The 23,660-nt window shown below is 48.1% G+C and overlaps 1 protein-coding gene across 1 annotated transcript; it reads left to right on the top strand.

Annotated features, from left to right (window-relative positions):
* The first annotated feature begins 4,933 nt into the window (after positions 1 to 4,933).
* Positions 4,934 to 22,148, top strand: ARHGEF5 (Rho guanine nucleotide exchange factor 5). The gene is made up of 14 exons (XM_045865073.2): positions 4,934 to 8,081; positions 8,650 to 8,707; positions 9,132 to 9,196; positions 9,401 to 9,654; positions 12,698 to 12,858; positions 13,386 to 13,538; positions 13,786 to 13,915; positions 14,186 to 14,260; positions 14,709 to 14,798; positions 15,939 to 16,096; positions 16,690 to 16,851; positions 18,373 to 18,443; positions 20,060 to 20,164; positions 20,891 to 22,148. The coding sequence occupies exons 1-14, from the start codon at positions 4,934 to 4,936 to the stop codon at positions 21,046 to 21,048; spliced, it is 4,788 nt and encodes a 1,595-aa protein (XP_045721029.1). The 3' UTR covers positions 21,049 to 22,148.
* The last annotated feature ends 1,512 nt before the right edge of the window (positions 22,149 to 23,660 follow it).

Below are 23,660 nucleotides of genomic sequence, written 5' to 3'. Positions count from 1 at the left end.
TGGGGCATACATCAGCATGATGTTCTGGGTCAGCTGATGGGGTCTACAGGACAGTAGATAATGTGGTATTTGCAGACATTAGGGAACAGATAAGAGATGTTTATTACAGTTTTCATTGGGATGGTAGAGCTTTCCTCAAGTGGATAGAACACAGATATTAGTAGTTAGTGGTCCAGAAAGCTGCTCTCATTTTCCTATCTGTGTTGCCCCTAACATTGGGGGCAATGATGTCAACCAGTGAATAAAGGCATTCATCTATATGGTGGTCTTATTTTCCAAATCAGAGTGAGAACATTTTGATTTGGGAGGTATTTTCCTAACGTGAGCAGCAGTATAGACAACAATGTAAACTCAGTAGTATTGTAAGTTCAAGAGTATCGCGGTGATTTGTCGTGTCAGTCAGAATATTTGAACCTCACACTGCTACAAAATCCAGGAAGCATGATCCTCAAAAAAACACATGGTGCTCAACACCGGTTCGAAGAACAAGCAGTGTCATTGGGAGGAGGGGATATCTTTGAAATACAATTCTCTGTCTGGTGATTAGAAATGGACAAGAGTTCAGGTGTTGGGGGGCTCCCAAGGAGATACTGAGCTCTGTCGCACCCTGTATTAACAGAGTGACTTGGGGCTTTGTCTTGAACGAAGTGGCATGTGGACAGGGTCAGCAGATGCAAAATGTTTCTGGCCTGGAGGAAGGCTAGATCAGCATGATGCCACACCCCATCTTTGCCTGTGCTCAGATAAACAGTGATTATTCATCCCTGGTGGAGAAAGAGATGAGAAGGTAACTGACATATGGACAATGCAGAAAGGCTCTCTCTTGATGCCTTTATGCGAGTGGAACCATGTTTTGCAGCTTTCCTTGAGCTTTGGTCATGCCTGATTGCAATCAGATCACTAGGACAGGATCAGATATAGGGGACATAGGGTACGTTCTTCCCTTGTGGTAAATGGTGGCTGATCTGGTGACCACCAGTATTTCCAAATGGATAAAGGCAGTGTTAGTGTCAGTCGGCTTATAGGCCGAGACATTCATCGTGTAACCCCAGCGGAACCGAAGACGTCCACGTACCCCAGGGCGCGTGGAGATACAGCCTGAATAGAGCAGGCAGACACTCATGTATTTAGGGGCTGCTTGTTTTGAGGACTTGAGTGTGTGCTTGGGTCTAGGGCCAGGACAATACAGATGTGGGTGAGGGGAGACTTCAGGTGACGTCACACAGTCTCCTTAGGCAGGTAGGAGCCAAGTGTCATAAAGTGTTTATGGGGTGTGTGGTTGAGAGAATAGGGTCACATCACAGTATCATCTAGTGATTATAGTATTTTGTACTTAGGTCTAGAAATAGGGAGCAAATCACGCACTGTGTCAGTTAACTGAAAGAGGACATAAAAGTCCTTCCCCACAAGTATGCTTATGTTAGACACGGCCCTTTGCCCCATATAGATGGTATCTGTGTCTGTGGGGTGGCCAGGAACTTGTCACACACCACCTCTGCAGGGTGGCTAAGGACCTGTGTGTTTGGTTATGTCAGGCTTGATTGCATAGGAGCGGCAAGGGTGGCTTACTGTGTGTGTATGTGCGCGTGTGCACGTGTGCGTGTGTGTGTGCGCGTGGTTGGGTGCTCGTGCAAGCATGCTTGTGTAAAGGAGTATGATTGTGCAGTAGCTCAGCGGGATGGCAGGCATTTTGGGTGGTAGGCTTCCATGTTAAGCCTGGAGAAGACAAGAAAAATGTGCGGGTCCAGGGGCAGCTGTGGGTTCCACAGGCCCCCGGGGTCTTCTCTAGGCCAGTGATCTGCTAACGTCTCCCAGCTGGGCTCCTGGTTGCTTATAGTAGATGTCAGTCAGGAGACTTTGGTTTGAGCTCACCGGTACCATTTGCTTAAGAAGTTTGAGCAAGTGTCTGGGTTACGGGACCTCCAGTTTCCCCATCTGTAAGTGAGGCAGAGCTTCTCATGTGTCTCTAAAGGTCCTTCCAGCTCATGAATCCTCTGTTTCTCTTTTATACTTTCTCTCTCCTCAACAGTAATTGCAATTCCTAACACTTCCGTGACCCTCAAAGTTAATAGTGTACTTTTTTAATGTTACTTAGTCTTCATTAGAAATCCTTGCAAAGGAACAATTTAAACCCCTGTTAAAGATAAGAAAATGGGGGGGGGGCACCTGGGTGGCTCAGTCGTTAAGCGTCTGCCTTCGGCTCAGGTCATGATCCCAGGGTCCTGGGATCGAGCCCCACATCGGGCTCCCTGCTCAGCGGGAAGCCTGCTTCTCCCTCTCCCACTCCCCCTGCTTGTGTTCCCTCTCTCGCTGTCTCTCTCTCTCTGTCAAATAAAATCTTTAAGAAAAAAAAAAAAAAGATAAGAAAATGGGTGTTCAAGTAAATTAAATGATTTCTACAATTGTCTAAAATGACAGTGGGCAGAATTAGCTAGATACATACAAGGCAGAAGTAAAAATTGAACAACATGCTTTTAACGCTGTCTTCTTCCCTTCTTCATTCATGCAATAAATCTCTGTGGAGGGCAAAGTCAGCTGTAGGCAAGGAGACAGAGCGGTTAATATGGCAGTGTTTCTGCCCTTATGAAGCTCATGCTCTAGCCCAGAGAAGAGACATTAAATATGTAATTATAAGCGCAGTGAGTGTGAGAGAAGCAAAGGGTGCGCTGGGGCAGAAGAGAATTCCCCGCAGAGGGGCAGTACACGTGGAGGCCCATAGCACAGGCACGGGGGCTGGGGGGCGGGGTGCTGAGAGCTGTTGAGGCCCCTGCAGGGGAAGGCAGAGGTCAGGCGTGGAGGGCATATAACCCAGGCTGAATATTTGGGCTTCATCCCAGTGGCAGTCAGAGGCTACTGGAGAATTTAAACTAGAAGTGGGGCATTGAAGGATCGGTCCCATGCAGTGTAGAGAATGCCTTGGTGACGGCAAGAGTTGCTGTTTGGAGGCCAGCGGCCAGGCTGTGCCCCAGGTGCAGCGGCCTGGGTGAGAGAGGACAGGAGAGCGCACCAGGGTCTAGCAGTGCGGATGGAGAGAAGTGGACAGACTCGAGGGATAAGTAGGAGGTGGGCTCAACAGGACTTGGCTGCAGATTCGATCTGGGGAAGGTGGGCCGGGAGGGAAACAAGAATTTTGTTCCATCATTGAAAAGCATGTATTGAGCACTGAGTATGGACCAGGTATTGTGCTAGGTGTAGACAGTCGATCAAGATGGATGTAGTTCTTGATCTGGTGAAGCTTACCACCTATTGTTTGGGATAGATAATAGATCGAAATACACACATAACTGTAATTGTATCAGTGCTGCAGAGGAGAAGTGATGTGAATGAAAGCTGGTAAGTCTATGGCGGGGAGTGCAGTCAGCTGGTCAGAGGGCTGGAGAAACTTACGGAGCTAAACCAGAAACATGTGGTCTCACGAAAAACAAGAAAGAGTCTATCTAAAGGCAATAGTGTCAGACCCCGACAAGAACCACCACACTAAGTGTCCTTTGGTGTTAACATGGACGATCGTGGGGGACGTGGGCAGCGTGGTGCTTAGTGAAGCAGGGATGGGGGCGGGTGAGATAGGAAGAGGTGAGGACCTCGGGTATGAACAATTCCTTCCACAGTTTAGATGAGAAAGCCATGGCTATGCTTCAGTTGTGGGATGGTTCCAACAGAGGCGGGGATGGTGCGAGAAGAAGAGAAAATCCATCGCATAAGGTGACTGAGAAGACAAGCTAAAGAACATGGCGTGTAAGGGGAGGGACACCTGTTGGGTTGTCAAAGCAGGAAGGGGGAAAGAGCAAAACTCGGGGTGCTCTGAATTGCCAGGAACTGAAGTCGTTCCTCTCTATGGGTTTCTAAATTGTTTCAAGATAGGAGATGATGTTTTCTGCTGGAAGTGAGAAGGTAGGTGGGAAGGTCAAACTTGCAGGGGGCAGTAAGCTCATGAGGGTAACACAGTGTCATGGACCTGGCTAAAGGGGGTAACCACTGTATCTACTGCGGTTTAATCTAGTAAGTCTAGTTATCATTCTACTTTACAACAGCTGCTTTATTATTTTTTTTATTTTTAAGATTTTATTTATTTGAGAGGGAGAGAGAGACAGAGAGAGAGCGGGGGAGGGGCAGAGGGAGAGGGAGAAGCAGACTCTCTGCTGAGCAGGAAGCCCGACAACATGGGGCTTGATCCCAGGACCCTGGAATCATGACCTGAGCCGAAGGTAGACGCTTAACGAACTGAGCCACCCAGGCGCCCCTACAACAGCTGCTTCTATAGTGGGAGACAGAATTGCTAATTAGTTACAAGGCTCTGCTAGATACTATGGAAAATAAGATGAGTCAAGTCCAGACTGTGCATAGGGAGATCACACTACACTTTAGTACCTTGGACACTGGCTACAATGGCCAGGCTGATTCTAATGCCTTCAGCAGCTTTGGAGGAAGATCCCCGCTTCTTCTCTGGGCTCTTGGATCTAGGGTGTGTCACTCACAGTGTCTGGGAGTTATACAGGACTGAGTCACGCTTGGTGTCCAGAGAGTAGACAGGGAGAGACCATATGACATAATACAATCTAGAGAGTAATGGCCCCTGGGAGTGTTCCATGCTCTTTGACAACGGTCTCACGCTCTAATTTAATCATTTATTATCTGTCTCCTCCATAAGACTGCAGGCTCCATGAGGACACAGTCTTAGTCTGTCTTGTTTACCACTGAATGCCCTGCCCTTAAAGAGGTCACTTGGTAAATACTTATTAGATGACTAAATCAGTGATACATTTCATAGAAGCTATTGCTTACTTTGTTGAGTATTTTTCATCTCCAAGAATGACTCTAAATGAAACCAAAGCAATGTCTCACTCTTATTCTCTATGGTCTGTCCCTTTGATAGATAGAAGCAAAAAGGGTGATACAAACTTCGTGTTTTATTCCTCTTTAGGGCTCAGCCCTGATGGAGGCTGAGGAGCCCCAACATGGGGCCTCGACCCCCATCCCTGCCTTAGCGGAGCTCAGTGTTATCCCGGAAGCTCTCAGGAGAAGCAGTCAGACCGCGACCTTGGGGCCCAAAGTTCAAGAAGGCTGGGAGCCATCCTCCACATGGGCAGAGGGACGAGGACTCTCGGAGACCCAGCAGGGAGACTTAAGGGATATGAATAACTGTGCAACCAAGAGCATGACCTCCTTCCCCAAGGAAGCCCCTGCAGGTGCGGAGACCAACCAGGAAGACTCTGTGGGGGAGACAGGGGACACCCCAGAGCGCCAGGAGGCAGTGCCTCAGAGCCTGGCAGATGGACAGGCGAGGACACCGGCTCCCTCAGAGCTCAGGGCCTGCCCTGTTCAAGGTGAACATCTAGGCGTGGTCCCAGTATCCAGTGAGCTGGATAGCGGAGTGGAGATGGAATTTAGACCAGAACTCGCTTCTTTGACTGGGGGAACTGGACACGCAGAAGAGAAGGAGGAGGTTTTCCCAGACACCTCTGCTCAGCCCAGATTTGGGCCTTCCTGTGAAGAGCACCCAGCAGAGACCCACCAGCCAGGGGACTCTGTTGGGCAGGGGGAAGAGCTGCAGTCTACGGAGGCAGAAGAAAGTCCAGTGAGAGGGGGACTCATGTGCCTCCTGGGGGCCGAGGGGCTGGAGGAGCAGGGACGAGTGGAAGGGGGCTTCCAGGAGGAAGGATCTGTCAGGGAGGATGGGAGTTTAGGGGAGCAGGAACAGCCGGGGGAGCAGGTTAATGGCACAGAGGGAGAAAGGCAAAAACAGGAGCAGATACAAGGTGATGTGATGCTTGCAAAACAGGGAGAAAGAATGGGGCTTTCTGGGGAGTTGGAAGGTCCACACTGTAGTGAGCAGGAGAGGAAGACTCTGGGCCAGCAAGAGCTACAGCAGGGAGAGGAGGGGAAGAGGGAGTTAGGGGGGTCAGGGGAGAGGAAGATGGATGCTCAGAACGAGGAGAAGCAAAGCTCAGCGGGGAGATCAGGGAAAGTAACTGGAAGGCAGGAAGGTCGAGGGCTTCAGCGCAAAGTGATGTCAGTGGAGGGGCAGGAGGAGCAGCTGGGGAATTGGGATGGGGACCCGCTGTGGGGAGAGGCCAGAGAAGGAAGTACAGAAGAGGCGGGGGCACGTGATGGTCCTTCCACATTGGCTCCAGTAGCCCCTGAGTTCTCGTCTCCCTGTGACGCGTTTCTAGACACCTGTTATCCCATGACCAGTATTCCTGGGACTCAGAAGGAGCCCAGGGCTGAGGAACTATCCCCTGTAGCTCCAGCTCCTATATTGGAGCCAGGAGGATTGTCCTGCCAGCCAGCTTCTTCACTTGGCTCTCTTCCTGCTGGGGAGTCACCTGACCAAGAAACAGCTCAGGATGGCCAGCAGGAGGGATCCGAGCTGGGGAACAGGGCAGTGTTCAGCCAGGAGACCGAGATGGTCTCTGCCAGGACATCAGCCGCTCCTCCAAGGATACCAGATTCAGCTCCTTTCAGTCCTGCCAATGTCTCCCCAAGCACAGCTACATCATCATCTGCCAGCCCCCTAGTTGCCTCTCCCAGGAGGGAGCCCTCTCTTGTTGCACATTCTCCAGAAACCTCCAGAGCATCTCTTTGGACTAACAACGCATCTCACTGTGGGGCTTCTGAGACTCCCCCAGCTGCTCTCTGTGGCTTCCTGTCTGCAGAGGCCACCATGGAAATATCCACCAGCTCCAATCGGGCCAACCCTCAGAGCCCCCTAGGCCACTCTACAGGGGCTGTCCAGCACCTAAGGAGCAACTCCTTCCCAGGCTTTCATAGGACAGAGCCAACTCCGGACCTGCTGGGACTATCACTTTCCTTCTCCCATTCAGAGTTGCCCCAGAGGGCCCCCAAACCTGCCCTCTATGGCTCTATGATCCCGAGAAGGGACAGGAAAAGTGGTAGGGACTGCAGGATCATTCCAGAATCCCCTAGTTCATTATCTACTCTGGGGCAGGACTCTCAAGAATTCACTTCAAGTCCGGAAAGATCCAGTAGTCCCTGTAGCACCCAGCCATGTGGCTCCCGACACACTTCAGCCTCTGCCCCAGAGTCTCCTGCCTATGGCTCTTCCCCACCCCTTGTCTCTGTAGATGTGAGGATCCATGAACCTCTGCCCCCTCCTCCCCCAGAGAAGAGGCGTGTTCACCCCTCCATGGTAGAGAGAGACAGCCATCTCCACGTAGGAGTTCCCACGCTGAAGCGATGTGGCCATTCTCTTCCATTGGCCCCAGGTTTGGGGCTACATGGCCCCCCCAAAGGCCCACTTCCCCCAGTTCCTGACTCCCTTGTGGCAAGGCAGCACCGTCCTCTGCCCTCTACCCCGGACACTCCCCATCCTACTCAGACCTCCTTCTCCCACAGGCTGAGATACAACAAGCCATTACCCCCAACTCCTGATTTGTCCCAGCCCCACCATTCTGTTTCTTCTTCTAGTAGTCCAAGGATCTACAGGCCTCTACCCCCTGTCCCTATTATGGATCCTCCCACTGAACCACCCCCGTTACCCCCGAAGTCCAGGGGGAGGAGTAGGAGCACTCAGGGAGAACTCATGAATGCAGGGGGTCAGGGCAAGCCAAGGCCTGTTTGTCAAGAGCGGATAGTCTCCACTCCCCATTCTGTTGGACGTACCTCCTGGCCCCCAGCCATGGGCCGATCAACAGACTCTTTGGCCTCCACCAGCAGGAGCAAGAGGGAAGTGTCCTCTGGCATGGCTTTCAGCAACGTGGCAACCCTTCTAAGTCCCTCTTCCCCAACCACACACTGGAGTCTGGAGCTTCAGGGACCCACCTCTGAACCAGGACCCTCAGAAGAGTCTGAGGCCCCTGCCAGAGGATCTTTGAGAAGAACAGCCCCTCAGGAAGGAGCCAATGGCCTGAAGAGGTTGGATGTAGGCCAAGCAAGGCAGGCAGAAAAACTCAGCCATCCCCATCTGGAAAAGGCATCCAGCTGGCCCCACAGGCGGGACCCAGGGAGACCACCAGAGAGCAGCAGTGGGCAGGTTGCAGATCCTGGTGAGGGATCCAGTAAGCACAAGGGCTGGAACCGGCAAGGCCTGCGCAGACCTTCCATCTTGCCTGAGGGCTCTTCAGGTAAGCAAGGAGCAAGATCATGGTGACGCTCATGTCGGACCAAGCTTTCTCCAGCTCTCACCACCTCACCCATCTTCTGTCCCCAGGGCCTCTACTGTTCCCTCTGGTGGCTTCACTCATCCGCGTACCCAGCGTCAACACAGAGGGAAGCCCTTGAAAGCCTCTCTGAGCTCCCTGTAGTGCTCCTCCTCCTTCCCCTCTATCTCTGTCATCCAGCCGTGGTGGTGTTTTATTGTGTACCTGTTTTTCCCAAGATGGTTGTGGATGATCCCCCTCTCCCTCACCATGACACACACACTTTCCAGCTACCAACACCTCTTTGAGGTCCTCCTAGTAGTAGAGAAGACATCCTCTTCTTGTCCAGTTCACATCTGATACCAGGGATGGTGACGCACCTGGTAATAGTGTCCTCAGGTGCTTTCTCCTTTGGCACTGGTCTCCTGCACAGACTCCCAGTTGGGCCCTTCTGTTCCCTCAGATGCCTACATCTCCTGCTTTAGGTCTTACCTTCTTGGGCTCTCTGAATGTCCCTCTGCAATCTCAGTGACTTCACCATTTCCATTTCTAGATACAAGAGGTCCAGCCGTAGAAAAATCCCTTGGCCCTTCAGACACCATTGTTTTTCGGTGAGTCACCTTCTCTCCTAGCAGACACACTTGGACTGTCTTTTCTTAGGATACTGAGATTTCCATTAGTTGACAAGGGTTCTGGGACGCTGTGTCTTCCAGAGATGGGAAGGGGAAGAGACATATACCAGGATTCCAGGGTAAGGGCATCTTTTCTCTTACCTGGCTGTCAGCTGGGTCTGACTCTCCCATCCTCCTAGGTTCTTTAGCCATGAACTAAACCCCCTGTAAAAGTTCAACATGACATCCAGAACAGCTCTGAACTACCTAAAAGTGGGTCAGGCTACAGCTTGCCTCTTGAGGGGATTCAGCCCTCACATCCCAGCACATGGCCCAGAGATCGGAGACTATCTCATCTAGGGTCACCTGGGGCGTCTCTGCATCAGTGGCCAGCAAGCACCCAGAGCCCCTCTTGCCTCCGCAGGGAGAAAAAACCAAAGGAGGTAATGGGAGGCTTTTCAAGACGCCGCTCGAAGCTCATCAACTCCTGTGAGTACCCAGAAACAGAAGTATAGAGCCATATGGCATTTTGCCCAAGACTGGAGCTCATGACTTTTCTCAGTGGGGCTGTGATCTCTACAGGGAAGAGAATCTCCAGGAGAGCCAGAAGCAGCTTGGTGGCTTCTGTCTTTAAGCCTCAACATCCCTGTCTCCCTAATTCTCTCCCTCTGCCACGCTTCTTTGCCCCTGTAGCTCAGCTGCTTTACCAGGAGTACAGTGATGTGGTTCTGAACAAGGAGATTCAGAGCCAGCAGCGGCTGGACAGCCTGGGAGAGGCGACCGGGTCCGCCTCTCCCCGGCAGCCCCGGAGGACCCTGGTCTCCTCAGAGTCTTACCTGCAGCGCCTGTCCATGGCCTCCAGTGGCTCCCTCTGGCAGGAAATCCCCGTGGTGCGTAATAGCACCGTGCTGCTCTCCATGACCCACGAAGATCAAAAACTGCAAGAGGTACCCAGCGGGGCAGGGTCGGGGCAGGGCATGGGCCTACAGGAGGGAGGGCAAAGTCTCATCCTGATTTCCTCCTCGCTGCCACCACCACCAGCAAGAGCAGGCTGTCCCCACCACACACTCACCGCACGCTCTGGGCACGCCACGGCTATCGCTTGTCTCCCCTCGGATGCATGTGCACTGCTTTCTGGATGTTAGCACTTGCCTTCCTCCCCGCTTGCGCAGGGCGTGGGCCGCTTCCTTCTACCTGTTGTTGGTTGGGGCTCACACAAAGTTACCATGCCCCTGAATTTGTTGGGAGGAATGTGGAATTAATCCCTTCACTGCTGCTTCAGGCTACAGACTAAAATTTCCCTCTTCAGCCGGGGTTCCGCACTACACTGGTTTTTCTCTTCCGCCAAGGCATGTGAGTGGCTTTTTGCTGTGTCCCTTGCAGCTGTCCTGTGGTCCCCTGGTCTCATACAGGCTTTGGAATGACCATCAGTCTTGGCTCGGTCCTTACACCCAATGGCAATACTGTAGTTGAGGCTGTTTGTGTGATGTTACATTATTACCATTAACAGGTTTCACATGGAGAGCTTCTCTTAATAATCAGTCTGAAATATGGGGTCGAACCTCTCTTCCCCGGAAGACAATGTGGCACCATGGAAAGGCATCATGGAATCATGTTTACATATTTGACTTCTGGAGTAAATGACCTGGTTGTGAAGCCCACTTTGCTGTTTGCTGGCTATTTAACTTTGGCCGGATCACTTGATCTTTCTAACCTTCTGTTTTCTCATTTGTAAAACTGGGTTGCAAAAAGGATAAGTGCCTAGTACATAGCAATCACTCAAAAAATGTTTACTACTGTACTTTAATTTCAAGTCGGGCCAACCTGGGTCTGAATCCTGGCTTCACCATTTGCTAGCTGTGTAACTTTAGGCAAGTTACATAACCACCAAGTCTCAGATCCCTTGTCTAAAACTTGAGGATAATGTCTACCTTTCAGGATTGCTCTGTGGTGTAAGTGAAGTATCCATATCTAGCTTTTAGCATGATGTCTTTTACTAGTTTGATGCATTTTAGTGCCATACTCTCCCCCTTTCAGCGGTGGGAAGGAGTCAGATGTTGGCCAGACAGACTTAGAGATAAACAAATCAAACAGAGGCAGCTATAAATGTTTAGGATTTTTGAAGCTCAGACCTGGGGGCCTTATTCTGACCTCAACTTTTATTTATTTATTTTTTAAAGATTTTATTTATTTTTTGACAGAGAGAGACACAGCGAGAGAGGGAACACAAGCAGGGGGAGTAGGAGAGGGAGAAGCAGGCTTCCCGCGGAGCAGGGAGCCCGACGCGGGACTCGATCCCAGACCCTGGGATCACGACCTGAGCCGAAGGCACACGCTTAACGACTGAGCCACCCAGGCGCCCCTTGACCTCAACTTTTAAAGCACATGGAGGATATGTAGAAAATGAATGATCTGCCCAATACTTATGGAACCAAACAACAGGAGATGACATGAAACCTAGGTCTCTTTCAGCAAACTCCAGCAACGCTGGGAAGTCCACCAGGCCTCCCAGGCTGGCCCTGGTCTCCTGTTTCTGAGAAGAGAAGCTTCTATGCTTCTATGCACATAGTCCTTTCATAAAATAGCATTTCTGGGGTCTCCAAGGTGCTTGCACCAACCCCATTTCTTTTGACTGTCACAACATCTTTGTGACACGGAGGTCATTGTACCTACACAAAAAGACAGAAAACCTGAGGTTCAGTGAGGTGAAGTGAGCCACACAAAGTCATATAGTCGGTGAATGTTGGAACCAGTACTCAAATGTACCTTGTGTCCTGGTTCAGTGTTGTTGTATGGGAAGGTCATCACCCAGGTGTGTGTGTCTTCTTGCTCTTTCTGTCCTTCCATCTACTTGGAATTGCATGCTTGGATGAAGAGCACGAGCAGCCCTGCTGGCGGAGGACAGGGCTGTGAGCGGTGGCGCCCCCTGTTGGAACCTCCAAATAAGTTCTCAAGTGCTGGACCATCTCCATTAAACCACAACAGCACATCTCGTTCTCAAATATCCTGCTTCCTCCCATTTCTCCTCAAACCCCCAAAGCACCTTCATCCCCTAAATCTGTCCCTCTTTCAAAGTTCTCTGGCTCAGTGAGTGAGTCTGCCATTCACTCAGTTACCAAACTCAAAAACAGGCATTACACTATGACTCTGGCTACTCTTTCAGCCCCATTTCCAGCAAAGAACCAAGTTCTTCCAAATCTCCCTCCTAAATAATTAGGAAGCTGGCCTACCTCTCCCCATCCCTGTGGCCATTCAGACCTCCATCTGTCACCTGGAATGACTATGGCAGTTTCCTAACATGGCTCCCTTGCCCCATCTACTCTTTTCTTCACATCGTGCTCAGAAATAACATTTATAAAAATCAGATCTGATCAAGTTATTTCCCTACATGAAGCCTCTTTTTAATCTTCCCATTGCCTTAAGTCCAAACTTTTTTACCTTGTTTTGTAATCCTCCAGACCTCTCTCTATTTGCCTCCCCAGCTTCATCTCCTGCCACTATTTTAGTATAAATACTTGGTTCCAAAAACACTCCATTTATTTAAGCTTCTTGAAAGTATCCTTTTCGGGGCGACTGGGTGGCTCAGTCGGTTAAGCGGCTGGCTTCGGCTCAGGTCATGATCTCAGGGTCCTGGGATCGAGCCCCGCATCGGACTCCCCACTTCGCGGGAAGCCTGCTTCTCCCTTTCCCTCTGCCACTCCCCCTGCTTGTGCTCTCTCTCTGTGTCAGATAAATTAAAAAGTCTTTAAAAAAATTAAAAAAAAAAAAGTATCCTTTTCTCTTACACCTGTAGGGGGTTGTACACGCCCTTCCCTCGGCCTCCAGTGCTCTTTCCCTCTCCTCCTGATGCCACGTTGGGCTCTGATGTGACTGGGAGCTATGAGAGGAGCTGACTTGTTCCCTCCTCTGCCCCTACAATGTTATGCAGTGGCTCACGTACACTGGGGACTTGATACCTATTTTAAATTAATCTCCTCTCCAACCTCCCAGGCCAAATTTGAGCTGATCGTGTCAGAGGCCTCCTACCTACGCAGTCTGCATGTGGCCGTGGATCATTTCCAGCTCTCAGCCCCGCTGCGGGCCACCCTTTCCAACCAGGAATACCAGTGGCTCTTCTCTCGTTTACAGGACGTGCGTGAAGTCAGCACCACGTGAGATTCCTCTTCTCCCAAACACCACTCACTCGGCTTCAGTATCTTTAGCCTGTAAACCATCGGTTGTTGTTTTTTTTCTCTCTCTCTTTCAGCTGCCCTCTCATTGCTCCCTTCATGATTCCCAATGCTGTGGGAATAGGGAGAGCAAAGAAGAGGAGAGAGGGTGTGTGGGTGGCTAGATCCATTCATGGATCAACAAATGAATGGGAAATGCTTCCCAGGTTGAGGACGGGATGCACAATGGGCAGGTGCTGCACTGGAGATGGGTTGTGGGAAACAGGTAAAGATCAGAAAGCCAGAACAGAATCAAAAGACGAACAGGAAATGGAATATAAGGATCAGAGGGTTTGATCAGGGGCAAACTAGGGATTGCCTTGGAGAGAAACTCTAGAGCATAGCAGGGGTACAGAGCTAAGAACAGTCAGTAGAAGTCACCAACTAATAGAAAGGAGGCGTCACAAACTCAAGGTATAGCAGGGGTCAGCCAACTGCTCACTCAGGAGACTTGTGTGAATATTGTGCAGGTTCCTTTCAGACCTGGAGGAGAACTTCGAGAGCAACATCTTCACCTTCCAAGTGTGTGATGTCGTCCTGAACCATGCTCCCAATTTCCGCCGGGTCTACCTGCCTTATGTCACCAACCAGACCTACCAGGAACGTACTTTCCAAGGCCTGCTGTAAGACCTGATCCCCATCCAGTCCCCCTGTGGGCCCTGCAGTGAACTTGCCCTGAAACTCCCAAACCCCAACCCCAAATAGTATCCCCAAAGCACATGTTCTTGTGCCTGCTCTGTGATCCCAGCCCCACCCACCTTTTAGACGCCCCCACCATAGGCATTCCACTGCATCTCTACTCCCCGTGCCTTCCCTGTGTCCCCAGTACTCCCCACATCCCTCCTCACTTGAGCTTTGCTGCCCACACAGGAACAGCAACAGCAGTTTCCGAGAGGTCCTGGAGAAGCTGGAGAGCGACCCCGTCTGCCAGCGCCTTTCCCTCAAGTCCTTCCTGATCCTGCCCTTCCAGCGCATCACACGTCTCAAACTGCTGCTCCAGGTACAGCAGCTCCCTCTCTGGGCCTTTCCCCTTCACCTGAAAGGGACAATCTCAGGGAGACCCAAGGCACAGGACTGCCCGTTCCTTTGCCCCTCGTCCACACCCTGTGGATGATGTGAGCCTTCTCCCCATTGCCCACACCCTTCTTCCTCAGGGTGAATTTGCTGCAAAAATTTTGTCCCTGGACTTCATTAGCCGACCCTCAATTCCCTCTTCCTGTTTTCCCATCCCTTCTTTCCATCTGGCTCCTGCCTACTGTTTGTTCTATAGAACATTCTGAAGAGAACACAGCCTGGCTCTTCCGAGGAAGCAGAGGCCACAAAGGCACATCATGCACTGGAGGAGGTAAGCAGCCACCAGACCCACTCAGACCCCTTGATTGGCCTTCACAGAGTATTCTTCTTCTGCAAAGGCCCATGACTCCAGAGAGCACAGGACCATGCTAATGGGATTGCTCAGCGACCTCAGTGCACCCACCAAACCTCCAAACACCCTCCCCACCCCCCATCCCCTGCCCAGCCTCCTTCCCACACGGAGGATGCTCCACACCAAGGGACTATGTACGTCCCCAGATTAAATCTTACATTCACTCCACCCAGGAACATCCTCTCAGGTCATACAAGGTATACCAGAGGCCTAGAACTTCAGTTTGATGCTGACTTCACTCAATCCCAACCTGCCAGGAAAAAACGGAGGCTGTCACAACCAACCTCCAGATTTCTTGCAGGGGACTCCAAGGTCAAAGCCTCTAACACAGTGCTCTTCCTCTCTCCTCACCCTGCTTGACATTCAGCTGATCCGGGACTGCAATAACAATGTCCAGAGGATGCGACGGACAGAGGAGCTCATCTACCTGAGCCAGAAGATTGAGTTTGAGTGCAAAGTGAGTCGGTCTCTGGCACCCCCACCCCATCTGTGAAGCTTCACTTTAGCATCACCCACAGGTCACCCTCTAACATAGAACCATCTTGCTCGCGCTGTCTCGGTCTCTGCCCTTACTTCTGCACACCTTCTCTTCTGTCCTATTTCTGGGACACCCAAATGCCTGCTTCAGTCTCCATGATAGATTATTAAGTGAGAAAGGATAGACACAGAATTTTGTTTATTGTAGCATATTATCTTTGGTGAAAAAGTAGGAGGACACAAATCTGTGTCTGTGTTTGCTTGTGTATACCTAGAGAAACTCTCGAAGGATACGTGGGAAATGAAGGACAGTGGTCACCTGAAGGGGGTTACCTGAGGGGGAGAAAGTGCATTTGGGGAGTGGGCTGGTGAGGGAGAACATTTGGTGCTTAAATCATTCAGTATTTTATCAAGTCTTCACCTAGTTTGACCAAAGCAATATGAAATTAATTCCAAATACAGGGCCAAGATCTCCATCAAAATACAAATGTAAATAAACATTCTGCATTCAAATTCCACCTCAGAGCAGATACCACCCTTACTTACTTCCCTCAAAGAGCGGGAAAATCCCTGATCCACATGTTAATTGTAGTCCAGTACCCTTATCTTTACCCAGCTTCCAACCCCCAGCAGACCGCACCTAGTTCTCCTCAGTCTCATTCCTGCATATGACTCCATGGGCTCGTCTCAGGTCTCTGGTTATAATCAGAGAAAGAACAGATGTCAGAGCTGCCCAGATCTTTTAACTCCTAAGGCACACAGTGTCCTGTTCCCTGCCTTCTACCCTCACATACCCTAATTGGGGTCTGCCAGTCCCCCTTCAGTTCAGGCTTCCTGGCCTGAGCTTTCTCATGTAGTCCCTGTCCTGGGTTGAACCACAGGCACCTGCCATTTGCCTGAGTTGTGGACGTGGGAGCTGCACAGCAGTAGACGGTAGTAGAGAGAGGGCTCAGAGAAACAGTCTAAGTGGATGGGTTATGAGAAGGAAGGAGAATGTGGAAGAGGTGAGTGTCAGTGGTGGGACTCATGAGGAGGAGGCACGGTGGGGAGGGCAGGACTGAGGAAGGCTCACGCTTGCCCTATCTGTGACACTGCCTTTTCTGTCTTCCCTGAACTACAGATCTTCCCACTCATCTCACAGTCACGCTGGCTGGTGAAGAGTGGAGAGCTGACAGCCCTGGAGTTCAGCCTCTCCCCTGGGCTGCGAAGGAAACTGAACACGCGTCCAGTGCACCTGCATCTCTTCAATGACTGTCTGTTGCTGTCTCGGCCCCGAGAGTCAGTGACTAGAATGGGAGGCCAGAGTACAAGAGGGGAATGGGATGAGGCAAGAGGGCAGGACTCTTGGGACAGAGAAAGCTCATATTCCTAGAGGAGCCCTTCTCAATGGCTCGACCCATGGAGTGCAGGTCATGGCCTAGAGAAGAGAAAGAAAGGGGATCCCACCAAATTCTGTCATGAGATCACATGGCAGGACTTGGACTATGTTATAGACACAGAGCAAAATGTAGCAAACTAGCGGACCACATTCTCAAATCCATTTATTTGGGCTAGACTCAGCCTTAGTCTAGACGTTCTTAGCCAATTCCAGATCCTCACTCTTTGGTCCTAAGGGCCTTAGAAAATTTATATTGATTTTATCTCTCCAACTCTTTAAAGTGGTGAAGTATTCATTGCACATGTGGTTTGTCAAATTGGTGACAAATCCCTGGGGACCCTGGAGCTAACATCTTGGGAGCAAGGTAGCTCCATCTTGTGGTTTTTTTGAGAATTTGCAAGCTGCAAAGGACAGGGATCTTGAATCCAAAGATAGGAGGGTGGATGAAGTATAACAGTTGTAGAATCGGGTTAACAAACCTTGTGTTTTACAGGGGTAGCCGATTCCTGGTATTTGATCATGCTCCCTTCTCCTCCATCCGAGGGGAAAAGTGTGAAATGAAGCTACACGGACCTCACAAAAACCTCTTCCGACTCTTCCTGTTGCACAACGCACAGGGCACCCAGGCTGAGTTCCTCTTCAGCACTGAGACCCAGTGAGATGGGGCAGGGCAGAGGAGCTGGGGAAGGGAGGGAGGGAAGGAGAGAGAGAGGGACGGAGGAAGGGAGGAACAGAGGAAATCCTGGGAAGGAAATGGGGCTGGGGCAGAAAATGTGCTCAGAAAACAGCCATAGCACTATTTATCCTATTCTGGACTGGAGGGCATCCATAGGGAACCCCAAACCCAAACTCTTAGAGCTAATAGACAACTTGCAAGAGATGGGGTAGGAAAGGGTACAGAGTTGCTACCAAAGTTTAGCATCTATTTTATGCTCTTCAGTCAAGAGGGACAAAGTCTGCGAGACAACAAAAGGAGATGGGCTGGTATGAAGTAACTAAAGAATTGAATTACTGATGTCCCTGAGTGAATGGCCATGTTGTATGAGCCAGAAACTCTTCAGTGCCAAAGGATGGTGGACATCTATGTGAATAAGACAAGCAATGGGGTGTCTTTAGCTTGCCTTCCTCCCACCTTCCAACCCAGTCCTCTGTTGAGCAGAAATCTATAGTGTTGAGAACTTTGATTTGCTCATCTTTTTAATGATGATGATGATAATAATAATAATAATAAATACATTCACACACAGATACATACATTTTGGAGAGTATTAAAGAATAATACCTGTAAACCCTGGTACACAGTGCCTAAAATGAGCAACTACAGGACCATAGCTACTGTTGCTGTTATAAGAGATATAAGAAGCCTATTCTTTAAAAAGTTTGACATGACACCAAATGGTCCAAGGATCCCTGTGTTGTAGACACTTTTCAGTTTTGTCTCTTGGAAGACACCTCAGGGTAGGATCAACCATACCTGTCTTCACTTATGGAACATAGGGGCTGATATAGGGGTTTGTATACAAAATGTCACCAAAGTCAAGGAATCAGATACAGACTCATGTTCTTTGTTTAGTGTTTTGGGCAGCATCTTCCTGGAATAGAAATAGTGTCAGCTCTCAATTACTCCAGTGTTTTTGGAAGCAGAGGCCTACATAATACAAAATCCTTCAGATAATTACAAAATAAATTTGGGTTATATTGCATGACCCAAAAACTAGTAGATATATTTCCCTGACCTAATTATGATTACAGAATAATTTCCATCGCTGAGATATTTGATGGAAGGGAGGTGGGCAAAAGAGTATCGAGAATTCTGCAAAGTGGTAGAGGGTATCTAAACTGAGATGAACATTTTGCTCAGTACAAAATGGAAAATCTCATGTGTATATAATTGACAGTTGACATTATGCCCCCACTTGAAAGATACGCCATTAAGAGGACAAGCTCAGAGAGAGAAGGAGAAAAATAAAGGGTGATAAACACAATTACATACAGTTCAAGATCTTATGTTTCCAAGTAAGCAAAGTCCCATTGACTTTTGTCCGAGATGTCTTTAAACTAGACTTTTTGAACCAGACAAGTCTCTCCCACAGTCATTTTCCTTCCCCATCACTGGCCTTCATCCTACACCCCAGAGAGCTACAGTCGTGGCATTGACCCTGCTTTGTTTTCTCAGAAGTGAAAAGCTTCGATGGATCTCAGCCTTGGCCATGCCCAGAGAGGAGTTGGACCTTCTGGAGTGTTATGGTGAGTGAGGGGGTAAAAGGGAGAGAAAAATGGCAGGGCTGGAAGTCACCTTTGGATGTAGGAGTTTAAGAGGCTGGGTGCTAACTCTGAGAGACTCCCACTTACTGCTTCTATCCAGAATTTTAGAGTAGAAGTCTGAGCACTGGAGCTTAAGCACCTGAGATGATCCACTTAAAACTACTCACCACAATGGTACTGCTTCCTTCTCCATATACTTCCTCCCTTGGGCAATAATTTCTCTTTTTCAATATTTGTCCCCTTAAGTCATCCTGCTATTATTTTGCTTAGATTTCACCTGCTTCAAGGTCTTGGGGAAATATGGGGAGAAAGTAGGGCTGGAGTGGGAGTTGTGGGAGAATAGCAACCTAGTAGATTTGTCTTAACCACACCATCTCCTGTACAGAATGACCTGAGATCACGGCCCTTAGCCCAGGCTGCCAGGTACCCACAGGTAGCCAGAGACACACACACATATTATGAATGTGTCTTGCATTCATGTGAAGCCTGGATTGCTGGGTCTCCTATAAGTCCCCAGAGTTGTCCTCCAGCAAGAATTCCCTAATTGGTATCCAGAGAGGAACTGAACTCAAAGGAACACTGGTAACTCAAAAGAACAAACAAATACAAGGAACCTTGGAAAATGAAGTAGGAGAACCAGGCTGTAAACTGAGTTCTACTAACTTGTTTGCTACCTGACCTGTCTGCTGGCCTTTACTTCCCCAGTTGGAAGGAAGGCAAGATGATGATGCTTCCTCCTTTGCTGTCATCTTGTAAATGGCAGAAGGAGATAAGCTTTAGAAAAAGAAGTACAGATAATAATGTAGTGTTCTGTTTGTTTTGGGAGGGAACCAGCAAAGTGTGGTAATGTAGAAAGAGCGATAAACCCACGTAAGATGGAATGCTTGTGGGTCAGGAGTCCTCTGAGGCTTGTTATCTTGAGCTTTAAAACTATGGAAATTTCCTCTGGTTCACAAAAATACTGAGATAGAGAAAATCCAGAATTTCCTGAGGAATCATCTTGATCAACCCAGTCATTTACAAGTGAGGAAACTGAAGCTATAGGGGATTAAGCACCTTGCTTAGGTCACACCTGGAGCCCCACGGTTGCATCTCTTCCAGTCCCACATTTGCTACTGGGAAGGAAATGAAGAATGAGTCACAGAATCAGATTTTACAATCTATTTGGGGAGGCAGAACACACACACAAAGCAGTTGGATAAGAGGCAAATGGTTTGGCCTGGACAATTAGTTTTAAAGGAATTCAGAATCCATTGAGGACTAAAGAGTCGGGAAAAGTTACAGAGAGAAGATGGGTCTTTAACAGACTTTGAGTATTCGTAATAATGAGTCACTGAAGATGGTCACAACGTATTCCTCAATTCATCTTCCCTGGAGAAATAAAATTTTTGATTCATTTCTGTTTTGGTATTTCCATTTCCTTTTCGACCATTTCCTGGTTGAGGATGAAGATTTTTCTGATTGTCTCATTTGTCTGTAACTTTCTAAAGCCTGAACTTTCTCTCTCCCGAGTCCTCCCAACCTCCCCCTGTAATTCCCCCTCAGTGTTCCAGTCACTTGCCTTTCCTAACCTCTCTTCACACTCTTCTCTTCCAAAGACTCCCCACAAGTACAGTGCCTTCGAGCCTACAAACCCCGAGAGAACGACGAGTTGGCCCTGGAGAAGGCAGATGTGGTGATGGTGACTCAGCAAAGCAGCGATGGTAAGAGAGAGAATCCGTGAGTAAGCTGGGTGTTGGAGGTGGGATACTGTAGGTGGATGTATTTGTTTCCTAGGGCTGCATAACAAAGTACCACAAATGGGGTGCCTTAAAACAATAGAAGTGTATTCTCTCATGGTTCTAGAAGCCATAAATCCAAAATCAAAGTGTCGGCAGGGCCATGCTCCCTCTGACACCTCTTGGGGAGGATCCTTCCTTGCCTCTTCTAGCTTCTGGTGGCCGCAGGTATTCCTTGGCTTGTGGTAGCCTAACTCCAGTCTCTACCTCTGTCTTCCTTGTGTGTGTGTGTGTGTGTGTATGTATGTGTGTGTGTGTGTTCAAATTTCCCTCTTTTTATAAGGATACCAGTTATATGGGATTAAGGCCCACTTTACTCAAGAATGACTTCATCTTTACTAATTACACCTGCAAGAACCCTATTCCCAAATAAGGTCACATTCTGAGGCACTTGCAGTTAGAACTTCAATATATATTTTGTGGGAACACAGTTCAGCCCATAAGAGTGAAGAAGGCCCAGGAGTAGGCAGTTGTAGACCTTGCCAGACCTAGAACAGCCAGGGCTAACACAAGGGAGGCTGGATTTCCCATGCCAGGGGCTCTCCAGTCCTTTCAGCCTTACCATTCAGAAAAGTTTTAGGGAAGGAGATCCAGAGGGAGTTATTATGGGTCTGTCCCAGGTAATTCTTCCCACCCTCCCTGTGCTCCTAGGCTGGCTGGAGGGCATGCGACTGTCAGATGGGGAGCGAGGCTGGTTCCCTGTGCAGCAAGTAGAGTTCATTTCCAACCCAGAGGTCCGTGCACGGAACCTGAAGGAAGCCCACCGAGTCAAGACTGCCAAACTACAGCTGGTGGAACAGCAGACCTAGCTATTTTCTGGGAGGAATTCCCTGAGCATAAGGACAAGACGTTCCTGGAAAGGGCTGGCCCCAGAACCCTGCAACAGAGGCCTTCTGTGGACCAAGAAGTAGACCTTCTGAAAACTCGAGGACAAAATGAAGCTACCAGTCGCGAGTCTCAAACCTCCTTTCATGTGCTTTGTGCTTGGTGGAGGGATTTTCAGGGACTTTGCACTGGATTCTGAGAATCTTTTCTCATAAGAAAACAGACAAATGGGGCCTAAGCCAAGGAACTTTACCTCTACTACCGTATAGTACTTAAATATTCTCTGTTTCCAGAGTGCAGATTCAGGGCTGACCAAAGTTTCCATCATGGCTACAAGTTAAATGGAATCTGACCTCAGTCCACTAGAGGGAGATGTTTAAGGGGGATTAGCACGTCAGATGAGAGGGTCAACAGGGTGATCTCTAAGGTATCTTCCAACTTGAGAGATTTTCCATAATTATTGGTGTGGGGTCAGGGCATGCATCTCTGGGATCTGTGTTGGTGGCAATGTGAGGGTAGTACTCTCTCACTCTAATAAATTTGGCACTTCTCTGAGTGTTTTCTTCTCAGACTCCTGAGCACTGAACAAGGTACAGAACATGGAATCCCATGAGGATTCCAGGCCATTTGATTTAGGTGCCACGAAAGACCAAGATGGTACCTAGGTCACGGCAGATGCCAACTCTTGCTTTATGACTTCCAAGAGTTTGGGCCGCTTTTCTGTTTGTTTTGGCCTCAGATGTTGTATAAGGACTTAGAAGGAATTGATGAGTGATGAAAATCCCATTCAAACCTTCTTTTTTATTGAACTCATAAGTTAAGGCATAGGTTAGTTGGAATGGATTTGGAAATCCTACTCAGACCATTCACAATTTCATATTTTGACTTGAATTATGGTGAAGGTATCTTCCCAGCTATTTCATTGTCTTTGTGAAAAGCAGCATGTATAATGGAAGAGTCCTAGAACCCAAGTCAAGAGACCACCTCCAGTTATTGCACTGCCATGATTCAGCCTGTCCATGTCTCAGTTTCCTTTAATGTAAAAGACAGGATTGGACCAAGTAACTTCAAAGTCCTATCCAACTCTGCCAAATAAGATTCTCTATCTCCTACTGGATTGCCTTTCTCAGTTGAGGAGCGTCACTCTATGTTAATTCTCATATAGAGCCCTCATACAACAATAGTATAGTCATCTTTTAAGCTGGATCATTATAGTCCTTCCCTGGACATTCTACTGCTCTGTTTCATTTTTAGGAAGCTCAGAAGTAGAATTGCATTGCAGCTTTGTGCAAAGGTAAGAATAATACGATAAACTTTGTCCTATACCCACTTGATGATACCACACGATAGTATCACATTTGATAACACATTTTGTTTTCTATCCATCCTAAAATGTAAATTAGCTTGCTTAATTTTTAGAAAAGTTATCACTATAGTAACTGGGATGGGACTAATATTTATCCTAAACAAGTTAACACTACTAAAAAATCTAAAATGGGGATGGTTTTAGAGAAGTTCAGTTGAAGTTTTCACTATTTTCATAAAGCCAGCTTTTTGTTATTAATATATGATATACTATGTATATATTGTATGTAAACTAACAAGTGGTGCTCCTTAATAGCAGTAATAATTAATATAATCCAAAGTATTTGTTCAAACCAGCATTTGAATACTGGCCATATGGCTCAAACAGAGCTGTATCCAACCTTATATTTTATAGGCAAATTCTCCCTTATTTTCCCAAAGAGGTAAAATGAAAACTTCTGATGATACACAGGCAAATAATTTTTTTTGGTTGAATGACTGCTTCTTTGTGTGAAGTTGCTAAGGCTTTCTGAGTGCCTTTGAAGCTGACATCTGTAAGACTGAAACTGTCTTTAGATATTTAATCTGTATTCATTTCATTGGGTTACTCTTCCCCTAACCCGGGAAATTAAAAGACAACTGGCTTCTCCCTGTCTTTAGGTCCTTGGTTTGAAAAACAAAAATGAAACAAACAAGAACTTAGATATGAGTCACCTCTACTCAGTTGAATTACTAAATTTCCTATACTTTGGGTTTTGGAGAACTGGGTACATCTACTTAATTGTTCCTTCTTTCTTTGGATTTCCGAATTTAACTCAACTTATTCTTTAATTCTGATTGGCATCACTGTCTTAGAAACAGCAATTTCTTATAAGAGATTGTGAAAACAACCATTTACCAACACTTTTTGGACAGAATGGCATTTGAGGCATGTATGAATATACAGTGTTTTGGTTTGGGGGTGTTTTTTTTTTTTTTTAAGCAAAACCATGCCCAAGGGTAGTGTCTTCAGGAGAGATCAACAGTAGTTCTTTATGGTCCTTTTCTGAATTGTAACATACTTGGAGCTTAGCATCACGTAGATTTATGCTGAATTATTTCCTTCGTGTCCTTAACCACATTGAATTTCCATCTGTCACTTTTATCACTAACACAGCTTAGCTCTTCCTTAAAGTTTATTTTCACTATCAACTTTTCACTTACAGTTAACTATGAGCTTAAGATTTTTATTGTGTACCATTTGCTCTGTCATGGTCATTTATAATGATTTTAGTAATATCAGCCTACGTGT

The sequence above is a fragment of the Mirounga angustirostris genome, unplaced genomic scaffold (genome assembly GCF_029215605.1).
Source record: "Mirounga angustirostris isolate CCGP_5_RB_7025 unplaced genomic scaffold, mMirAng1.0.hap1 SCAF_12, whole genome shotgun sequence".
NCBI lineage: Eukaryota > Metazoa > Chordata > Mammalia > Carnivora > Phocidae > Mirounga > Mirounga angustirostris.
Note: the sequence above shows the minus strand (reverse complement) of the source record. Positions and strands in the feature narration are given on the sequence as shown.